At 34.3% G+C, this 18,965-nt stretch overlaps 1 protein-coding gene across 3 annotated transcripts; it reads left to right on the plus strand.

Moving 5' to 3' along the window:
* On the plus strand, nt 712–4,695 carry LOC107618440 (protein WVD2-like 3). Of its 3 annotated transcripts, none has more exons than XM_016320507.2 (7): nt 712–921; nt 2,265–2,808; nt 3,099–3,187; nt 3,290–3,383; nt 3,470–3,541; nt 3,666–3,776; nt 4,068–4,695. In XM_016320507.2, the coding sequence occupies exons 2-7, from the start codon at nt 2,269–2,271 to the stop codon at nt 4,362–4,364; spliced, it is 1,203 nt and encodes a 400-aa protein (XP_016175993.1). In that variant the 5' UTR covers nt 712–921; nt 2,265–2,268; the 3' UTR covers nt 4,365–4,695. The 3 variants fall into 3 exon arrangements, with proteins under 3 accessions (XP_016175993.1, XP_016175994.1, XP_016175991.2); XM_016320508.2 differs by lacking the exon at nt 712–921 and adding an exon at nt 1,634–2,078; XM_016320505.2 differs by lacking the exon at nt 712–921 and adding an exon at nt 1,961–1,983.

The raw sequence follows: 18,965 nt of genomic DNA on the forward strand, positions 1-18,965 counted from the left end.
TCTCTGGTCCGATGGAGGAGGTTGGCACCATTGATGTAACCAAGAGTGAACTATGCACCGTAGCCGCCAAGAGGGATAGAGGATGAAGAATCGGGAGCCTTGTCTTCGCCTGAGAAGGGATCGCCGTCTTGGATGGTTGGATGGATGAGATCGGCGTCGTCAATGATATGAAGAGAGAACCATGCACCGTAGCCACCAAAGGGAATAGAGGGTGAAGAATCGGGCTTGATTTCTGCTCCGTGATCCCAGGAGCATTTTTTGGAACATATTATTCAAAAGTTGATTTTAATGAAACAACAATTAATAACAAATATTGTAAATTAAAAATTAAATTAATTAAAATAACTTATTATTAGTAAAAGATTTTAAATTTTTTTATTTAATAAATATAAAATAAATATATTAAAAACTTATTTTTTTTGTTATTTTTAATAAATTTTTTAAATTTATAATTTTAACCCATATTTTTAGAATACAAGATACATAAATCTTTATTAATAATTATAAAGATTAAACAAAAGAAAAGACAAAAACAAGGAGCATTTGAATTAAGAGAAGAATCCCGAGAAGAAAGTCAGAAAGAGGGGAAAGAAAAGGGGAAAAAAAAGGCGTGTTTAATTATTACCAGGAGCAGTTTACTTTAAGTTTCGTTTATTAATGGTTCAAATTCAAAATTTGAAAAGAAGATGAACAGAACACAACACTACACTACAGAACACAAGCATTATTAACTCCGTGAGGAAACGGCGTGTGACCGACGAGACCTCACACACAAACACACACTCCTCTGCGTACATATAAAACCCACGCGACAGCAACACCCCCCACTACTTCCATTATTTCTTCTCCTTCTTCTCCAATCTCCTCTCTCTCTTTCACTCTCTCTCTTCTTCCTACCATCCTCAGATCCCTACTCCAAATGTGAGTTACTCACGCGCTTTCTTTCCATGCATAACTCTTTCTCAACACTATTTCTTGCTATAATTGCAATTACAATTTTTTTTTAATTGGGTGATGTTCAATTTTTGTTTTTCATTTATTTATTTTAACTTGGTAGTTGGCCCTATGGATTGATTTTTATAATGGGGTTCTGTTTCTTTAGTTGATGGGAAAAAAATTGTAATGGAGTTGAGGTGGAAGTGGAAGAACAAAAGCAATCTCTTTGCATGTTCAAGCTTGAAACCCATTTCCTGTTTTTCCGTATAAATAGTAGATATAGTTCAAAGTTCCGATTTTTATTTCTATTTATGTACATTTTGTATCAGAGGTTTTGCATTGTTGGTCCTGGATCTCCAGTTATTGCAAACAATATGATGCATTTATTTGGATTTGCACTTTTTGGTTCACATTTTGCATTTGGGTGATTGGGATTTAATTATAGGCCCTCCCTCTTCACGTGTGTGTTTTATGAAATTGTCGGTGGAAATTAATAAACATGCTTATACTTTAGTTATCTTGGTTCTCTCCCTTACCTATGGTGTACTAAATATTTTGTTCCACGTGTACTAAGTTGGTTCTAAAGAAATACTTGTAATTTAATTTAATTTAATTGCTAAAAAGAGTAAATTTAGGAATTATGGGTTATACTTCTGAAATTTAACTAGCTACCTTGCTCAGTTGCTCACTTGAATATGCTATTTCTTTTGGATATAGTTGAGTTGTTGGAGTAGTCTTAATCATTGATTAAGCATACATGCCAACCAATTTGTTTGCTTTCCTTCTATGTCTTTTAGTATTTTTCTATTGTGTGGCTTTGCTTCTTTATGAAAATTTTGGATTAGGTAGACAATTTAATGTATTCCCTATGATTTTTTTGATAAACAATTCTCATATGCTTCCATGCTTTTGCAATTTGTCATGATGCATGAGTCATGGCTTTAGCTCTTTAATTGTTTTTTTTTGTCCCTTGGTTCACTTTTTGGTTGAACAAAACTACTGTGGTTTGCAGAACATATTCTCTTACCAACTATCTTATATGTTAGTGTAAGAATAAACTGTGGTTGTTGTAGTGTCAAGTCCTTGCATTCATGACAGAAATTTGAGTTAAACAGAGTTGTTACAAGGCAAAATCATCTATGGTTTCTATGTTTACCCTTCCTCATTATTTTTTTTTTGAATTTATGATGAACATTGTACAATCTTTCTTTCACTCAACATAATTTTAATATTATTAACTATTCTGTGCTTTGGCTAATTATTATTAGCAGCATTTCAATGAATTAGCGTTTTGTAGTTGAGTTTCTGACCCTTCTTTTTATTCCCAGTGAAATGGCTATAGAAGATACAGAGATTTGTGTCATTAAGGAGCCTGATCGAGTTGTAGTCTATTCGGATGGCATTTCCCACGACTCAGGTCACGAAGCCCTAACCGATAATATTACTGAGTCATATGAGCATATCAACGAGACTAATGAACATCATAGCTCCGAGGAGAGCACAAAGGAATATGAGGTGAAGGAATGTACGACAGAAGTTCCTGTTAAGATCCCTGATGTCTCTAATGCTAAAAAATCTGATGGGAGGTTAACTTCAGGTTTTGAGGGTGTCCATAGGGAGAAAAGTTTAAAAGCAAACAAAACAAAGGGTAATCATAAGCCCCAAGATAATGTGATGGGAAATCTTCATAGCAAGTGTACAGGTAGTGTTCAAATCAAGGCCACGGTTCCACAGCCATTTTCCCTAGCCACTGAGAAGCGTGCTGTAGTTGGAATGCGTCCGAATTTCGGAGAAGATAACAAGAGCAGTAACCAGAGAAAATCTGTAAATAAAAGAAATATTCTGTCTCCCAATGTATTTAAACAGAATCAGGTATATTCACTTGTTGAATTGGTATCCTCTTTCAATTATTTTGATTTATTAACTAAGTAGTGGATGAGTTAAATTTTAAAGGAACTGTTTTTGTTGCTAAAATATTTCATCAGGGACAACAGCTGCAAATTTTGTTACATAATTTTCTTGCATATCCAGTGAAAGTTTCAATAGCATTGACACTGCTTCAAAAGTTGCAAATTTAATGAAGTTGAATTTGAATCGTCTTTTTCATTAGTTAACACGTTGTCAACGTTTTATGCTTAATTTGATCTCTTTGGATGTTGCAGTTGAAATCACCTGTAGTTCTGAGAAAACCATTGGAACCAGATAACAAGAAGCATCCTGAAGAGGACGATTCTTGTTCAGTTGCTTCTATGTATCCTCCTAAACCTTGCAATGCCTTTTTTTTTTTCCTGGCAATGGTTCTTCTGTTTCCTTTTATAATTTGAAATTGATATTACTCCTTGACCATGTAAAGAACTTCTGCTTCTGCACGATCAATCAAGGCGAGGACAACTGTTGCTTCTGCGCCAATGTTTCGGTCAACTGAACGTGCAGAAAAAAGGAAGGAGGTAAGGACCTGTATATTGGTTAGGCTTTGTTTGGGATTGGTTTGTAAATTCATTATTGCTTCATGTTCCTTTTTATTGTGTTATAGTTCAATTCAAGATTAGAGGAAAAACTCCAAGCAATGGAAGCTGAGAAGAACAAAAATGAAGAAAGGACCAAGGTACAACACTATCAAGTTTCTTCAAAACCCATACATAAATTGTGATTTTGTTATTATGTTTAAACCTTGTAAGCTTATAGCTGATTTTTCTCATTGACTCTTTCATCAATTTTAAACATTGAAGGAAGAGAAGGAGGAAGCTATCAGGAAGCTGAGGAAGAGTTTAATGTTTAAAGCAAGCCCTATGCCAAGTTTTTACCATGAGGGGCCTCCACCTAAGGCTGAATTGAAGAAGGTAAGCATGTAGTGCCCTCGAATTTTTAACATAGTATCATGTTTTGAGATTCAGATTTTATCAAGTGGTCAAAGGAGATCTCCGTGTAAAGAGTCTCACTTTAGACATACTTTAGACATGATATGGTTCAATGGAGTCATTTTATTCCATATAGCCGATCCCACCTAATGGGATAAGGCTTTATTGTTGTTGTAAATGTGCTTGACAATACATGCATTTTTGAAGATCAAGTTGTACTTGTATAGATGTATTTTTATCGAATTGTGAGCCTGACATGAGTGTCTCGACCAGATGCCACCAACACGTGCAAAATCTCCAAAACTGGGTCGGCGGAAGAGCAACAATGGTAAGGTTAATAGTTCCGAAGGGGATAAGGCCAAAGGAGCCACTGCTCGGAGAAGGCACCAGGCACCATCAAGCGACAATGATGCTAGTACAGACAATGTCGATGATAGAACTTGCATGAAGGATGAAAAAGGCATTTGTGAACTCGAAAACAATGGCAATCATATTGAGGAAATTAATGTGGGCAGAGTAACTGAACAAGTGGAAGACTTGGATATCAGTAACCAATCAAGTTTTCAGTAAGATTGGTTTTCCACCTTTTTTTTTTCTCCAAGTTATGAGGATATGGGGTCTTGTTTCTTGCAACTGTCAAGCATGTTTACTTTATTTCCTTTAACTTATGTAAGCACTTGCTGTTGTGCTTTTGTGTATGTAATGTAAGTAGCTGGAAATGTTTATTCTGTAATTTATCTCAACTTCTCTTGCAAAAGTAAGTTCTGTCACTCATATGAGCTATCTAAGAACTTGTTTGGTCAGCATGAAATCCATGTCAGATTGTCTGGAGTTGTTTTTAAATAATGTTGTGCAAAGAACAGATTATTTATGCCACATTATTGTATTCTTGTGTTTTCTACTTGTTCTCTTATTAGCAAAACTGAGGTGTTCTTATTGGATGCCAATATTTATCAACTGTTCTAGTTGCCATTAGTACTAGTAAGTCCAATAACATTGTATAGACATGAAACCATGACAAAATTTATTTTCATTATTATTTCTTTGAGAAAGTTTTAGGTTTAGTCTACTCAATTCCAAAAGCTGAAGTCTCATGAATAGTTTGATTAAGACGCTTTTTATGATTGATTGTATGATACTTATTATGATTACCTTAGGTGTACAACAAAATCAGCTATTAAAATCATCCATTAGTATATAAAATACAAGTTAGAATACAAATATACAACAACAAACAACAACATAGTCTTGTTCCATTAAGTGAGGTTGGCTACGTGGATCAAACAATGCCATTAAGTTTTATATGTATTATGTCTATAGAAAGATTTTTTATATGTAGATCTCGTTTGACCATCTCATAGATGGTCTTTCTAGGTCTTTCTCTGCCTTTCATCCCTTACCCATCTTTCATGTCATCCACTCTCCTGATTGAGTACTCTGTTGGTCTTCTTCTCATATATCCAAACCATTTGAGACGGGATTCTATTATCTTTTCTGCAATAGGTGTTACTCCAACTCTCTTTTATATCTTTGTTGTTTATTCTATCCAATCGCATATGACTACTCATCCATCTCGACATCTTCTTCTCTGCTACACTTAACTTATGTTCGTGCTCTCCTTTGGCCGCCCAACATTCTGTACCATAAAACATAGCTGGTCTGATAGCAGTGCGATAGAATTTACCTTTAAGTTTTAAAAGTATTATTTTGTCACATATGAAACCAAATGCACTCCGCTATTTTGACCAACTTGCTTGGATCCTATGATTTACATCCTGTTCAATCTCTCCATTATCCTGTATGATACATCCAAGATACTTAAAACTTTTAACTTTTCTAGGATATTTTCTCCAATCTTCACTTATGTATTAGTGTTTTTCCTTTGGCGACCGAATTTACATTCCATATATTCCGTCTTGCTACAGTTTATGTACAGACCCTACACTTATAGAGCTTCTCTCCATAAATCCAACTTTTTATTTAGGTCTTTCTTTGACTCTCCCATAAGGATAATATCATCGGAAAAACATGCACAATGACACAGGCTTTTGGATATACTCTGTGAGTACTTCCAAGACTAATGTGAAAAGGTTTGGACTTAAAGATGATCCCTGGTGTATCCTATACTAATAAGAAATTACTCTGTCACACCACCTTGAGTCTTCACACTACTTGTAGCCCCATCATACATGTTTTTAATTGCACGAATATATGCAATTCTTATTCTCTTCTTTTCCAAAACCTTCCATAAGACTTCCCTTGACATCCTATCGTACGCTTTTTTTAAATTAATAAACACCATATGTAGATCCTTTTTATTACTACGATATCTCTCCATCATCCTTCTTAACAGGTATGTAACTTCAGTGGTGAATCTGTCTGGCATAAAACCAAATTGGTTCTCTGTTAATTGTGTCTCTTGTCCCAGCATTCGTTCTTTCACCCTTTTCCATAACTTCATGATATGGCTTATGAGATTGTTCCCTCTATAATTTTCACAACTCTATATATCCCCTTATTCTTGTAGATAGGTACTAAGGTGCTCTTTCTCCATTCATCTGACATCTTCTTTGACCTTAAAATCTCATTAAAAAGCTTGGTTAACCAACTGATACCTTTCTCTCCAAGGCCCTTCCAAACTTCAATCGGAATATTATCGGGTCCTACTTCCCTGCCATTTTTCTTTTGCTTTAGAGCCTCTTTTACCTCGAAGTCTTGAATCTTTCGATAGTAGTTGAAGTTTTGATATTCTTCCCTCATACATAACCGACCAAGACTCGGAAGAGTCTTCTGTCCTTCATTAACTAACTCGTAGAAGTAGCTCTTCTACCTTCCATTGATCTTCTCATCTTGAGCCAAAACCTCTCTGTCTTTTTCCTTTATGCACTTAACCCTATCAAAGTCTCTCGTTCTTCTTTCACGACTCTTTGCGATTCTATATATACATTTTTTTCTTCCTTCGTGCCTAAAGACAGGTAGAGACACTCATATGCTCTTGTTCTTACTTCACTTATAGCTACTTTTGTCTCTTTCTTAGCCACTTTATATTTTTTCCAATTATTTGTCTTGCTGCACAAAGACTACTCTTTAAAGCACTCCCTTTTTGCCTTTATCTTTTCTTATACACTCACATTCCACCACCAGACTCCTTGTCTCTTGATCTTATTCCTCTAGATTCACCAAAACTTTCTTTTGCTGTTCTTATAATAACTTCTGCCATTTTTCTCCATATCTCTTCCATGCTTCCATCCCCTTCCCACTTTGCATTTTCTCCTACCTGTCTTAGGAAGCTTCTTTGTTCCTCACCTTTCATCTGCCATTACCTCGTCATTAGGTTCTTCGTATGATGTCTTTTTCTTAACTTTTGTTCAACGCGAAAATCCATGACGAACATCCTATGTTGTGTTATAAACTCTCTCCTGAAATAATTTTACAATCAATGTAAAATTTATAGTCGACTCTCCTCAACAAGAAGTCGATTTGAGAGCTTGTCATGTCGATCCTATAAGTTATAAGATGTTCGTCTCTTTTTTTAAAATATGTATTTGCGTTGAGAATGTCAAAAGTTGATGAAAAGTACAAAATAGTTTTACCCTCGATATTGACCACTCCGAAACCATGGCCTCTGTGAATACTTCTATACCCATTCACTTTTCTTCCAACATGACCATTTAAATCTCCTCCTAAGAAAATCTTATTTCTCGAAAGTATGTCTTTGACCAAACTCTCTAGATCCTCCTAAAATCTTATCTTGTGTTGTTCATCCGAATCCACTTGCAGTACATAGACGCTAATCACATGAAAATTACCTCCTTTCACCACAAATTTGATAGAGATGATCCGATCATCCACTCTCTTGACATCCACTACATCCTTCTTCCACTGCTTATCCACAATAATACCTACCACATTTCTATTATTAACTTTTCCTGTATACAAAAGTTTGAACCCGGAGGTATCCAACTCTATAGCCTTCGCGCCGACCCATTTTGCTTCTTGTAGGCACATGATGCTAATCGTCCTCCTTGTCATGGTATCCTCCACCTCCATGAATTTTTCTGTTAAAGTGCTTATATTTCATGTCCCAAATGTCAACCTTTTGTTGCTCCGACTTTTACCTTTACCTTTTTCTTTGTGAACTAACTTATTTACCCTTATCCGTTCACGAAAACACGGGAACCCTTACTCATTTAACACTACACCCGGCACCGATGCAGCGGCTATTGCTCATTTGACATTGTACGCGAGCTATACGGCGCGTTACTTCCGAGCAACGACCTAGTTTTAGTGCAATAACGTCTTTGATCTATGTCATGAAGATTCGACTAAATTTTTTTGTACCACAGGTATAGCATATGCAGTATTTAAAATACAAATATATATTGAAAATAAATTAAATCATACATATATCTATATATAAATATATTAAAGATTAATTTTAGTGTACAAATACCATTTTTATATTTGTTAGTATGACTTTCCTCCCAATAAGTTAGGTGCTTTCCATTATTTGGAAGTGTTTTTGGGCGGTGCAGCATGTATTATCAATTTAATTTCTTTTCACTAACAATTTAGTCTCTTAACGTGACATCAATTTGATAACGAATAGAAGACATAAAATTATTAATTTCATTAGTCATTAATAGGAGGTGAAAATTGACCGAGTCAAACCGAACTTTATTTTTGATGAGTTTAGACTGTTATAAATAGATGGCTCAAGTTTATATTTATTATTTTTTATAGATTTTTTTTTAATTTATACCTAAACTGTTTGAAATCGTACAAGTTTATGAACCTATTTGAAAATTATGTTTTTATGAATTACAGCTCAAAATAATAAACTTAAAAAAAAATTAAATTGGCATTAAATGTATTTTAAAATTATAATTCATAATTTGTAAAGCATAATTTATTTATATTTTAATCGCTAGTTACATATTATTACTATACTTACAATTTATAAACTTTTTTTTTAAACAAAAAAACTACAATTTTAACTAGTCTTAGATTATTGATTCTTTTTAGTTTTATTTTGTATTTAACATAAGCGAATAGTTGAAGTTTAAACTAAAAATAATTTATTTTTTTCTAAAAAATATTTTGATGAATAATGTCACACGTAATTTTTTGGAATTAAACTAATATCACAGCTTATATATTATTGTGCATAACAAAGGCTAAAAATCATACATATTACACATGAATAAACTATCATTTCTAATAATAAAATTTTAAAACGCTTATAAATTTAACCATCAATAAATTTTACCCAAAAGTTAATCTTTTTTATGTATAAATTTGTCAATATTATAAATTTTTATGAGTAAAAATAATAGTTTTTTTTTTTTACAAAATTAACTCTACTTATTCATAGATAAATTTATCAATATTTTAAATTTTCAAAAAAAAAAAAAAATGATAGCTTATTCCATTACACATGATGATATATAGAACAACTCTACCCATGCATGACATGAAAATCTTTTCAACTAAAAGTAAATTCTAGAATAGTTCTAAAACTATTTTAAAATGTTCTTTTTAATGTCCACTTACCAATAATACTGACTTTATTTAAAGAGGACAAACCGTATTTCTTTCTATTTCCCCCCTTTTTTTGAAGTGGGAAGCATAAAGAAAACTCTTTTCTAAAACACCTATACATACATCAAGATAGATATGTTTGTAACTTTATATTGTGCTATTTTCATACATACTTTTGGTCATTGCTTAAGTCACTCTGACAGCATCATCTCTATCTAAGCATGAAACTCCATCATACAATTAGAAAAATCCATGTTTAGAAGTTAAAAAGAGTAATCAATACAAATACAATGTACAACATAACCACAGTAGTCACCATTATTGATATCTAAATAATTTGAATTGGCTAAATATATTATTGTTTTTCAAATAAACTATTTTGTTACTACGGTTCTGATTGGACTTATTAGTGGGGATTGTTTGGTAAGAAATTGGCAAGGCAGGTATGACTTAGGGGGGCCTTGGGCATTGTATGATCTTTAACAAATGTTAAAAGAGGTTGTTTACTTTCGTGTCACTAATGTACTAAAATGTTTCTCTTGATTTGAAACCACTCTTTACCATCAATAAGCAAATGTATCTGGTGCTGTTAAATCTTTACTTTTGATCTTGTTCCCGAGACATAATCACTATTAATTGTTTATGATCATCAACTTAAGAAGTAACAGTTTGGACTAATAATTCAAAGTGTTTGAACGAGATTACATTACCATCTAATGAAGTTTATTTTTTTGAAAATAATTATTCATCTTAATAGATATTGAAAGTAATTATTTTTATTAATATAGTAATATATAAATGGATGTTTATATAAATATATCCAAAAACATCTTGTTATTCCCAATTTTTTGAATATAAAACTGTTTAAATTTAATCCAAAGAGTTCGAGCATGTGTCTCTCTAATAATATGGTTCAATATATTATCATCAATTTTCTGCCTAATATATCCACAAATTTGTCTAATGCAACAAAATTCAATCATCATCAAATTTGTTATTAGGCTTCCCTATACCAAAACTAGTTGATGAAAATTCTTGGTATAAAGCAAAATTTTCATCTTTGACTTTCAGTAATCGTAATTAAGACCATTAAGAATGATCATCCTACTAGTATTAATATTATCCTCTATTGTTCATAGCATGAAAGAACCCAGTAGGAAAATAACACAAATATCTAACACAAGAACAATATGGAAGCACTTACAAAATAATATGATGAGCAAGCAAATATATCAAGTAAAACAACAACAAGAACACGCTGAAATTTCAACGTGGAAAACCCTCAATGTGAGAGGTAAAAATTGCGAGTCATCCAGACCAATGAAATAACTCCATTACAATCAAATATGAGGTACAAGAGTCTCAAACAAAGCACAAATTATGCATACAATTAGCCAAAATACCAAAACACCAAAGCTTACAAATAAGTAACAAGATGAAAAATACCCAAAATTAGAGCTGTTGTTCGAAGCTGATTTCTCCCACTATAAATCTCCAACACCATCTTTACCGTCCATAATAAAGAACAAGATGAGATAAACTTGCGTTCCAAATTTCAGGCCGATCTAACGGTGAACGAATGAGAAATTGCTATTTGAAATCTACTGCTTTGCATAAAAATAGAAATTATGCTTTTCCTCTACTCACTCGCTTTATGGTTGCTCTCTCTCAATCTCAATTGTCCCAAAAATCTAATTAGAAAAGTGACACAAGGGTGCAAAAAGACACCCCAAAAAAATTGGGCTTGAGCCTCACAAAGAAGAGAAAAAGCTCAACAAATCTCCACCTTCTCGACTAGGTGGAGGCTCTCGCCATCCTGGCGATCAAACACCATGTTTCAAACTTATCTCTTGGCAATATTTTTGTCATCAAATCAATACCATTATCATCAGTGTAAACTTTTTCAAGTTCCAACAACTTGGAATTTAACACATCCTGTATCCAATGATACTTAACATCAATATGTTTAGATCTTGCATGAAAAGTAGAATTCTTAGCAAGATAAATAGCACTTTAACTATCACACAACAACACATAATGGTCTTGCTTAAAACTAAGCTCTCCAAGAAACTTCTTCTTCCATAACAATTCTTTAATGCTTCAGTTACTGCAATAAACTCTGCCTCTGTGGTAGAAAGTGCAACACACTTTTGTAGCATTGACTGCCATGAAATAGCCCCCCCTGCAAACTTGACCATATAGCATGAAGTAAACTTTTGAGAATCAATATCTCCTGTCATGTTTGCATCAGTAAAGCCAACTAGTAAAGATTTCTCACCACCAAAACTCAAACTCAAGTTAGTTGTACCTTCGAGATATCTCATAATCCATTTAACAGTATTCCAATATTCTTTACCTAGATTAGAGAGAAAACGACTCACAGTACCAACCGCATGAGAAATGTCTGATTTAGTACACACCATAGCATACATTAAGCTTCCAACAGGTGAAGCATAAAGAATTTCATCCATTGCTCGTTTCTCCTCATCAGTGGTTGGATACTATTTGGTACTCAACTTAAAATGAGGAGCAAAAGAACTAGCAACACATTTGGCATCATTCATTCTAAACCTTTGAAGCACCTTCTTTATATACTTCTCCTGTGATAAATAAAGCTTCTTGGAATCTCTATAACGAGTAATAGTCATGTCCAAAATCGGTTTGACAGGACCCAAGTCCTTTATAGGAAAGAACTTGATCAACTATTTTTTTAACTCATTAATCCTCAAAGCATTCTTGCCCACAATCAAAATACCATCCACATAAAGTTAAAAAAAAATGATAAAATCACCATCAGAAAACTTTTACACAAATACACAATGATCTAAAGTTGTCTTATGGTAACCATGCTCTCCTATAATAGATTCAAACTTCTTGTATCACTGTTTTGGAGTTTGCTTCAACCCATAAAGACTCTTCTTAAACTTGCACACAAGGTCTTCTTTTTCTTTAACAACAAAGTCTTCTGGTTACTCTATGTAGATTTTCTTATCTAAATCACCATAAAAAAACTATCTTCACATTTATTTGCTCAATATCCAGATCAAGAGAAGCTGCTAATCCAAATACAGTAAGAATGGATGACATTCTCACAACAGGAGAAAAAATCTCCTTAAAATCAACACATTTTCTTTGGCTAAAGCCTCTAACAACCAATCTAACTTTATACTGAGGTTTAGAATTGTGTTCTTCATTCTTAATTTTGAATATCCATTTTTTCTTCAAAACTCTCATCTTCTTAGGTAGTTTCACGAATTCTTAGGTATCATTCTCAAGCAATGACTTCATTTCTTCTTGTATAACTTCAAGCCATTGAGATTTTCTTCCATCTTCAATAGTCTCTCTATAACATTCAGGTTCTCCCCCATTAGTCAACAAGACAAACTCATGTGCAAAATACTTTAACAAAGACTTCCACTCTATTGTAAACCTTCTGAGTGCATTTGCAGAAATTTCTAAAGCTGGTTGCTCATCATGATTATCATCACCAACTTCATCAAGTGTCGGATCAATTGTTCCATCTTCACTTGCACCTGTATCATGCTCATTATCTTGAACTTCAACTCTGTTATCTTCTACCATAGGCATAGAGTGAGTAATATCCAAATCAGAAAAATCATCACTAGACTGAACCATTAGCTTCACTGCATTATCAATATCCTTCAATGTTTGATCTTCAACAAAGACAACATCTCTACTTTGAATCGCTTTCTTGTTAAGAGGATCATAAAACCTGTAACCAAACTCATCCATGTCACAAAAGTATACTGCCTAATCTTTACATCAAGTTTGGATATCTTATCTTTGGAAATATGAACAAAGATTTTGCATCCAAAGACTCTTAAGTGATCATAAGAAACATCTTTATCTAACCATACCTTCTCTGATACTTCAAATTGCAAAGGAACACATGGTGTCCAATTCAAGATATGAACAATAGTACTCAAAGCTTCACTCCAAAAGAATTTTGCCAATCTAGATTGTGACAATAAGCACCTAACTCTTTCAACCAGTGTTCTATTCATCCTTTCAGCCAAGCTATTCAACCGAGAAGTCTTCGGAGGAGTCTTCTAATGTCTTATACCATGATCTTTATAATAAGCATCAAATGGACCTGTGTACTTACCACCATTGTCAGTACGAATGTATTTTAACCTCTTTTCAATTTCTCTTTCAACAAAAGCTTGAAATTGTTTGAACATATTCAAAATTTGGTCTTTGATCTTCAAAATGTAAACCCATAATTTCCTAGAATGATCATCAATAAAGGTTATAAAACAGATAGACCCTCCAAGTGTTCTTCTCTTCATCGGTCCACATACATCAGAATGCACCAAGTTAAGTATCTCTGACTTCCTTGAAGGTGGATGGCTCTTAAAAGAAATCCTGTTTTATTTTTCAGTAAAGTAATGGTTGTACTTTTGTAAAGCAACCTTACAACTAGATAAAAAATTCTTCTTAGATAACATATTCATGCCTTTCTCACTCATATGACATAATCTCTTATGTCATAAGTTAGTTCCATCAACAAACTCAGCAGCATTAACAACATCTTTCACAATCTTTGCTTGAGTTAAATAAAGAGTAGAGTGTTGTGTACCTCTAGCAACAACCATAGAACTCTTGGTGAGCTTCCAGCTATTACGAGAGAATGAACTATCCAAGGCTTCATCACACAACTTACCAACAGAAAGTAAGTTCAACAGAATATCTAGAACATGCTTCACACGCTTCAGAGTCAACTTAGTACCGTTGGAGGTTTCCAAGCAAACCTGTTCAGCACCGGCACATTTTGCAACACTTTGATGAGCCATTTTTACATCACCAAAATCACCAGGAGTATAAGACGTAAACAAATCCCTCCTAGATGTAACATAAATAAAAGCAACACTATTAATTACCTAACTAGTGCTATTATCAACAAGGTTAAAAAATTCAAACTCCTCAAATAAAAGAAAATCATCATGAGTTACATTGACCTTGTCATCATTGCTACCATCATCTTTATTTGTGCTCTTATCTTTACTTGCCTTGACTTTCTCCTTCTATAGCTGCCAACAAAATCTTTTTACATGTCCTTTTTTACCACAATGATGACACTCAATATTCTTATACCTTTCTTGAGACTTGCTTCTACTTTGATCTCTACGTTTAGGACCTCGACTTTTGTTTTTTTCCCTAACCTCAGAAACCAAAACATCTAAATGTGCAGTTGATGCGCCTTGTGACTTTCTTCTCATTTTTTCATTCTCTTGGCAAGATCCATATAGATTATACCATTAGGAGGAGAATTGGACAATAAAATTTTGAAATTTTTTCACGAATTTGGTAAGGAGCCAAGAAGTAAAAATTTTTGAACCTCTTCATCAAATTTGATACCCATGAAGGATAACTGATTCATTATTCTTTAGAAGTTATTCAGGTGATTCGTCATTGATATTCCATATGTATATTTCAAGGCAACAACTGTTTGATAAAAAATATCTTGTTTTTTCAGTTTTTTGAGCATACAACTATTCAAGTTTAATCTAAAGAATTTGAGTATGTGTCTCTCCAATAATATGGTTCAACATATTATCGTCAACCCACTATCTAATATATCCACAAACTTGTCTTTGTAATAAAGCCCAATCATCATCAAATTTATCATTAGACTTCTATGTACCAAAAATTGGTTGATGAAAATTCTTGACATAAAGCAAATCTTCCATCTTTGACTTTCACAAATTATAATAAGGACCATTTAGAGTGATCATCCTACTAGTATTAGTATTAGCCTCCATTGTTCACGGAATCAAGTCCAGAAAAATACTAACAAGCTCTGATGTCAGTATGAAAGAGTAGCAGCGAAAACAATACAAATATCCAACACAAGAATAATATGAAAACTCACAAAATAACATGGTAGTAACAATAAGCAAGCAAATATATCAAATAAAGCAACAACAAGAACACACCGAGATTTTAACGTGAAAAACCCCTCAATGTGAGAGATAAAAACTACGAATCATCCAGACCAATGAAATAGCTCCACTATAATCAAATATGAAGTGCAAGAGAGTCACAAATAAAGCATAAATCGTGCATACAATCAGCCAAAACACCAAAACACCAAAACCTATAAATGAGTAACAAGAAGATGAAAAATATATACCCAAAATCAGAGCTATTATTCAAAGCTGATTTTTTCCACTATAGACCTCCAATCAACATCTTCACCATCCAAAATGAACAAGATGGGATGAACCTGCAGTCTAAATTTCAGGCCGATCCAACGATGAATGAATGAAAAACTATTGTTTGAAATCTGCTGCTTTGCATAAAAACGAAAATTCTATTTTTCCTCTTTTCACTCACTTTGTGGATGCTTTCTCTTACTCTCAATTGCTCCAAAAAATCTGATTAGGATAGTAACATAAAAGTACAAGAAGGCATCCCAAAAAATTCTGCTTGGACCTCACAAAAGAGAGAAAAAGTTCAACAGAAAATTTATTATAAGCAAAAAGTTACACATGGTAATTTGTGCATAAATTTTTTTGATATGGATACAAAATTGGTATTTTCGATTAAAATGGATTAATTAGGTAAAATTAAGGTTTTGAAAATAAGACCGGACCGGCCAGTCGAACCAGTTCAACAAGAAACCGACGATGCAAGCGGTCCGATCCTCTCTCTAAAATCGCTAGAAGAAAAACCGTTGAAAAACTGGCGAACCGATGGGTTGGGCCAGACCGGTAACCGGCCGGTTCGGATAAAACACCGCCATTTTGAAATTTGTAATAATAATAATAAAAAATAGATCCAGTGATCCACTCGTGACCCAACCCTAGGGGTGTAATCAGCTCGGTTCGGTTCGGTTTTGGACTGAAAACCAATCGAACCGACCTGATCGGTTCTTCAAAGAGGCCAACCGTTCGGTTGGCTGCTGTTTGAGTAACCGAACCGAACCAACAGCGGTTTGGTTCGGTCGGTTTTTTCGGTTTTTTACACCTACTTATCTGAATTTAAAATGCCATAAAATGGAATTTAAAACCTTCAATAAACTAGAATAACAAGAGTTTATCACATCCAAATCCAATACAAATTCAACTTAATTAAACATAAAACAAAGACAATTAAAAATGTCTAGCAAAACAACAAAAATAAACACAGTTTAAACCGAAACATTCACTTTAAACAAATAAAAACCAAACAGCCACCATGTTTAATCAGAATCCACACCAGACTCATCTTCATCTTCTCTGGTTGGTGCAATTTCTACAAAAATAAAACAAGAAAATCAATATAGATTATAAACATAATATAGATTATAAATTATAAACATAAACCATAAAAGAAACTACAAATTTCTTTTTTGCATACCTAATTTAAGTTTCTCAAACTCTTCAATAAGCTCCTCAAGATCAGTTGTCATTGGAGAAGCACGAAGCCAATTTTGTGTGCATATCAATGCCTCAACTGTCTTTGGAGTTAAAGAACTCCTATAGTTGTTAAGCACTCTTCCACCAGTGCTAAAAGCTAATTCTGAAGCAACAGTCGAGACCAGCATTACTAAGACATCTCTAGCTATTTGGGATAAGATAGGATACTTGCTAGAATTTACTTTCCACCAATTCAATATGTCAAAAGTATTTTGATCACGAGGCTTCTCTAAACTATCCATCAAATACAAATCCACCTCATTCTTGTTGATGATCTCATGAAAATGTACCTCCTTGAAAAAATCACCAGCCATGTTGCCATCAGGTACTCCCACATCTGATGCACCATCCATTATTGCTGAAGTAAAAGATCTACCCCCATTATTTGCACTCACATAGCAATCAAACATCTTGGAGAAGGTCTCTTTCACTTTTGCACCCAAAAAATCAGCATCATCCTTATCATATAGCTTTTCAAAGCTAAAGTTCACAAACTTCAACTTGTATCTAGGATCAAGAACCACAGCAACAAAAATCATCATATTGATATTTTTTATGTTACCCCAGTACTTGTCATACTTAAGCTTCATCCTCTCAGCCATACTCCCAAGTAATGGATCTCGACTACCGCAAGAAGCCTTGAACACTCGCAAAATCTTACAAAACTCATGAAAATATTGAGAAGAAGTCACAAGCAAACTACCAGACACACTCTTCGTAACATCATGAAAAATTTTCAAGAATTCCACAAAGTGTTTTGCATTGTCCCAATCAATATTCCTCGGAATACCACCTTGCATTAGAGCATATTCTGTATCTCTCTCCCCTAGCCTCTTGAACGCCTTTTGAAACTTCAAACCACTTTCAAGCATAGTATATGTAGAGTTCCATCTAGTGGGAACATCGAGTTGAACAGTACACTTGTCTTGTATCCTAGCTTCCTTTATGAAATTTTTGAACTGATGAGCGGATAATTTATACGCTTTTTGACATTGTTTTTAGTATGTTTTTAGTAGAATCTAGTTACTTTTAGGGATGTTTTCATTAGTTTTTATGTTAAATTCACATTTCTGGACTTTACTATGAGTTTGTGTGTTTTTCTATGATTTCAAGTATTTTCTGGCTGAAATTGAGGGACTTGAGCAAAAATCAGATTCAGAGGTTGAAGAAGGACTGCTGATGCTGTTGGATTCTGACCTTCCTGCACTCAAAGTGGATTTTCTGGAGCTACAGAACTCGAAATGGCGCGCTTCCAATTGCGTTGGAAAGTAGACATCCAGCGCTTTCCAGCAATATATAATAGTCCATACTTTGGCCAAGAATAGATGACGCAAACTGGCGTTCAACGCCAGCTCTCTGCCCAATTCTGGCGTCCAGCGCCAGAAAAGGATCCAAAACCAGAGTTGAACGCCCAAACTGGCACAAATGCTGGTGTTCAACTCCAAGAAGGACTTCTACACATGCAACACTCAAGCTCAGCCCAAGCACACACCAAGTGGGCCCCGGAAGTGGATTTATGCATCAATTACTTATTTCTGTAAACCCTAGTGACTGGTTTATTATAAATAGGACCTTTTACTATTGTATTAGATATCTTTGGACGCCTGGTTCTTAGATCAGAGGGGCTGGCCATTCGGCCATGCCTGGACCTATCACTTATGTATTTTCAACGGTAGAGTTTCTGCACTCCATAGATTAAGGTGTAGAGCTCTGCTGTTCCTCAAAGATTAATGCAAAGTACTACTGTTTTATATTCAATTCATCTTATTTCGCTTCTAAGATATTCATTCGCTCTTCAACCTGAATGTGATGAACATGACAATCATCATCATTCCCTATGAACGCGTGCCTGACAACCACTCCCGTTCTACCTTCGACTGAATGAGTATCTCTTAGATCTCTTAATCAGAATTTTCGTGGTGTAAGCTAGAATGATGGCGGCATTCAAGAGAATCCGGAAATTCTAAACCTTGTCTGTGGTATTTCGAGTAGGATTCAATGATTGAATGACTGTGACGAGCTTCAAACTCGCGATTGCTGGGCATAGTGACAGAACGCAAAAGGATAGTAAATCCTATTCCAGCATGATTGAGAACCGACAGATGAATAGCCGTGCCATGACAGGGTGCGTTGACCATTTTCACTGAGAGGATAGGATGTAAACCATTGACAAGGGTGATGCCTCCAGACGATTAGCCGTGCCGTGACA

The sequence above is a fragment of the Arachis ipaensis genome, chromosome B09 (genome assembly GCF_000816755.2).
Source record: "Arachis ipaensis cultivar K30076 chromosome B09, Araip1.1, whole genome shotgun sequence".
Classification (NCBI taxonomy): domain Eukaryota; kingdom Viridiplantae; phylum Streptophyta; class Magnoliopsida; order Fabales; family Fabaceae; genus Arachis; species Arachis ipaensis.

Bases quoted from the DNA above. Each gene is read 5' to 3' on its own strand.
- LOC107618440 (XM_016320505.2), top strand. The intron at 3,542-3,665 runs GTACAACACTAT...TAAACATTGAAG, and splicing joins AAAATGAAGAAAGGACCAAG to GAAGAGAAGGAGGAAGCTAT. The intron at 3,777-4,067 runs GTAAGCATGTAG...TGTCTCGACCAG, and splicing joins CTAAGGCTGAATTGAAGAAG to ATGCCACCAACACGTGCAAA.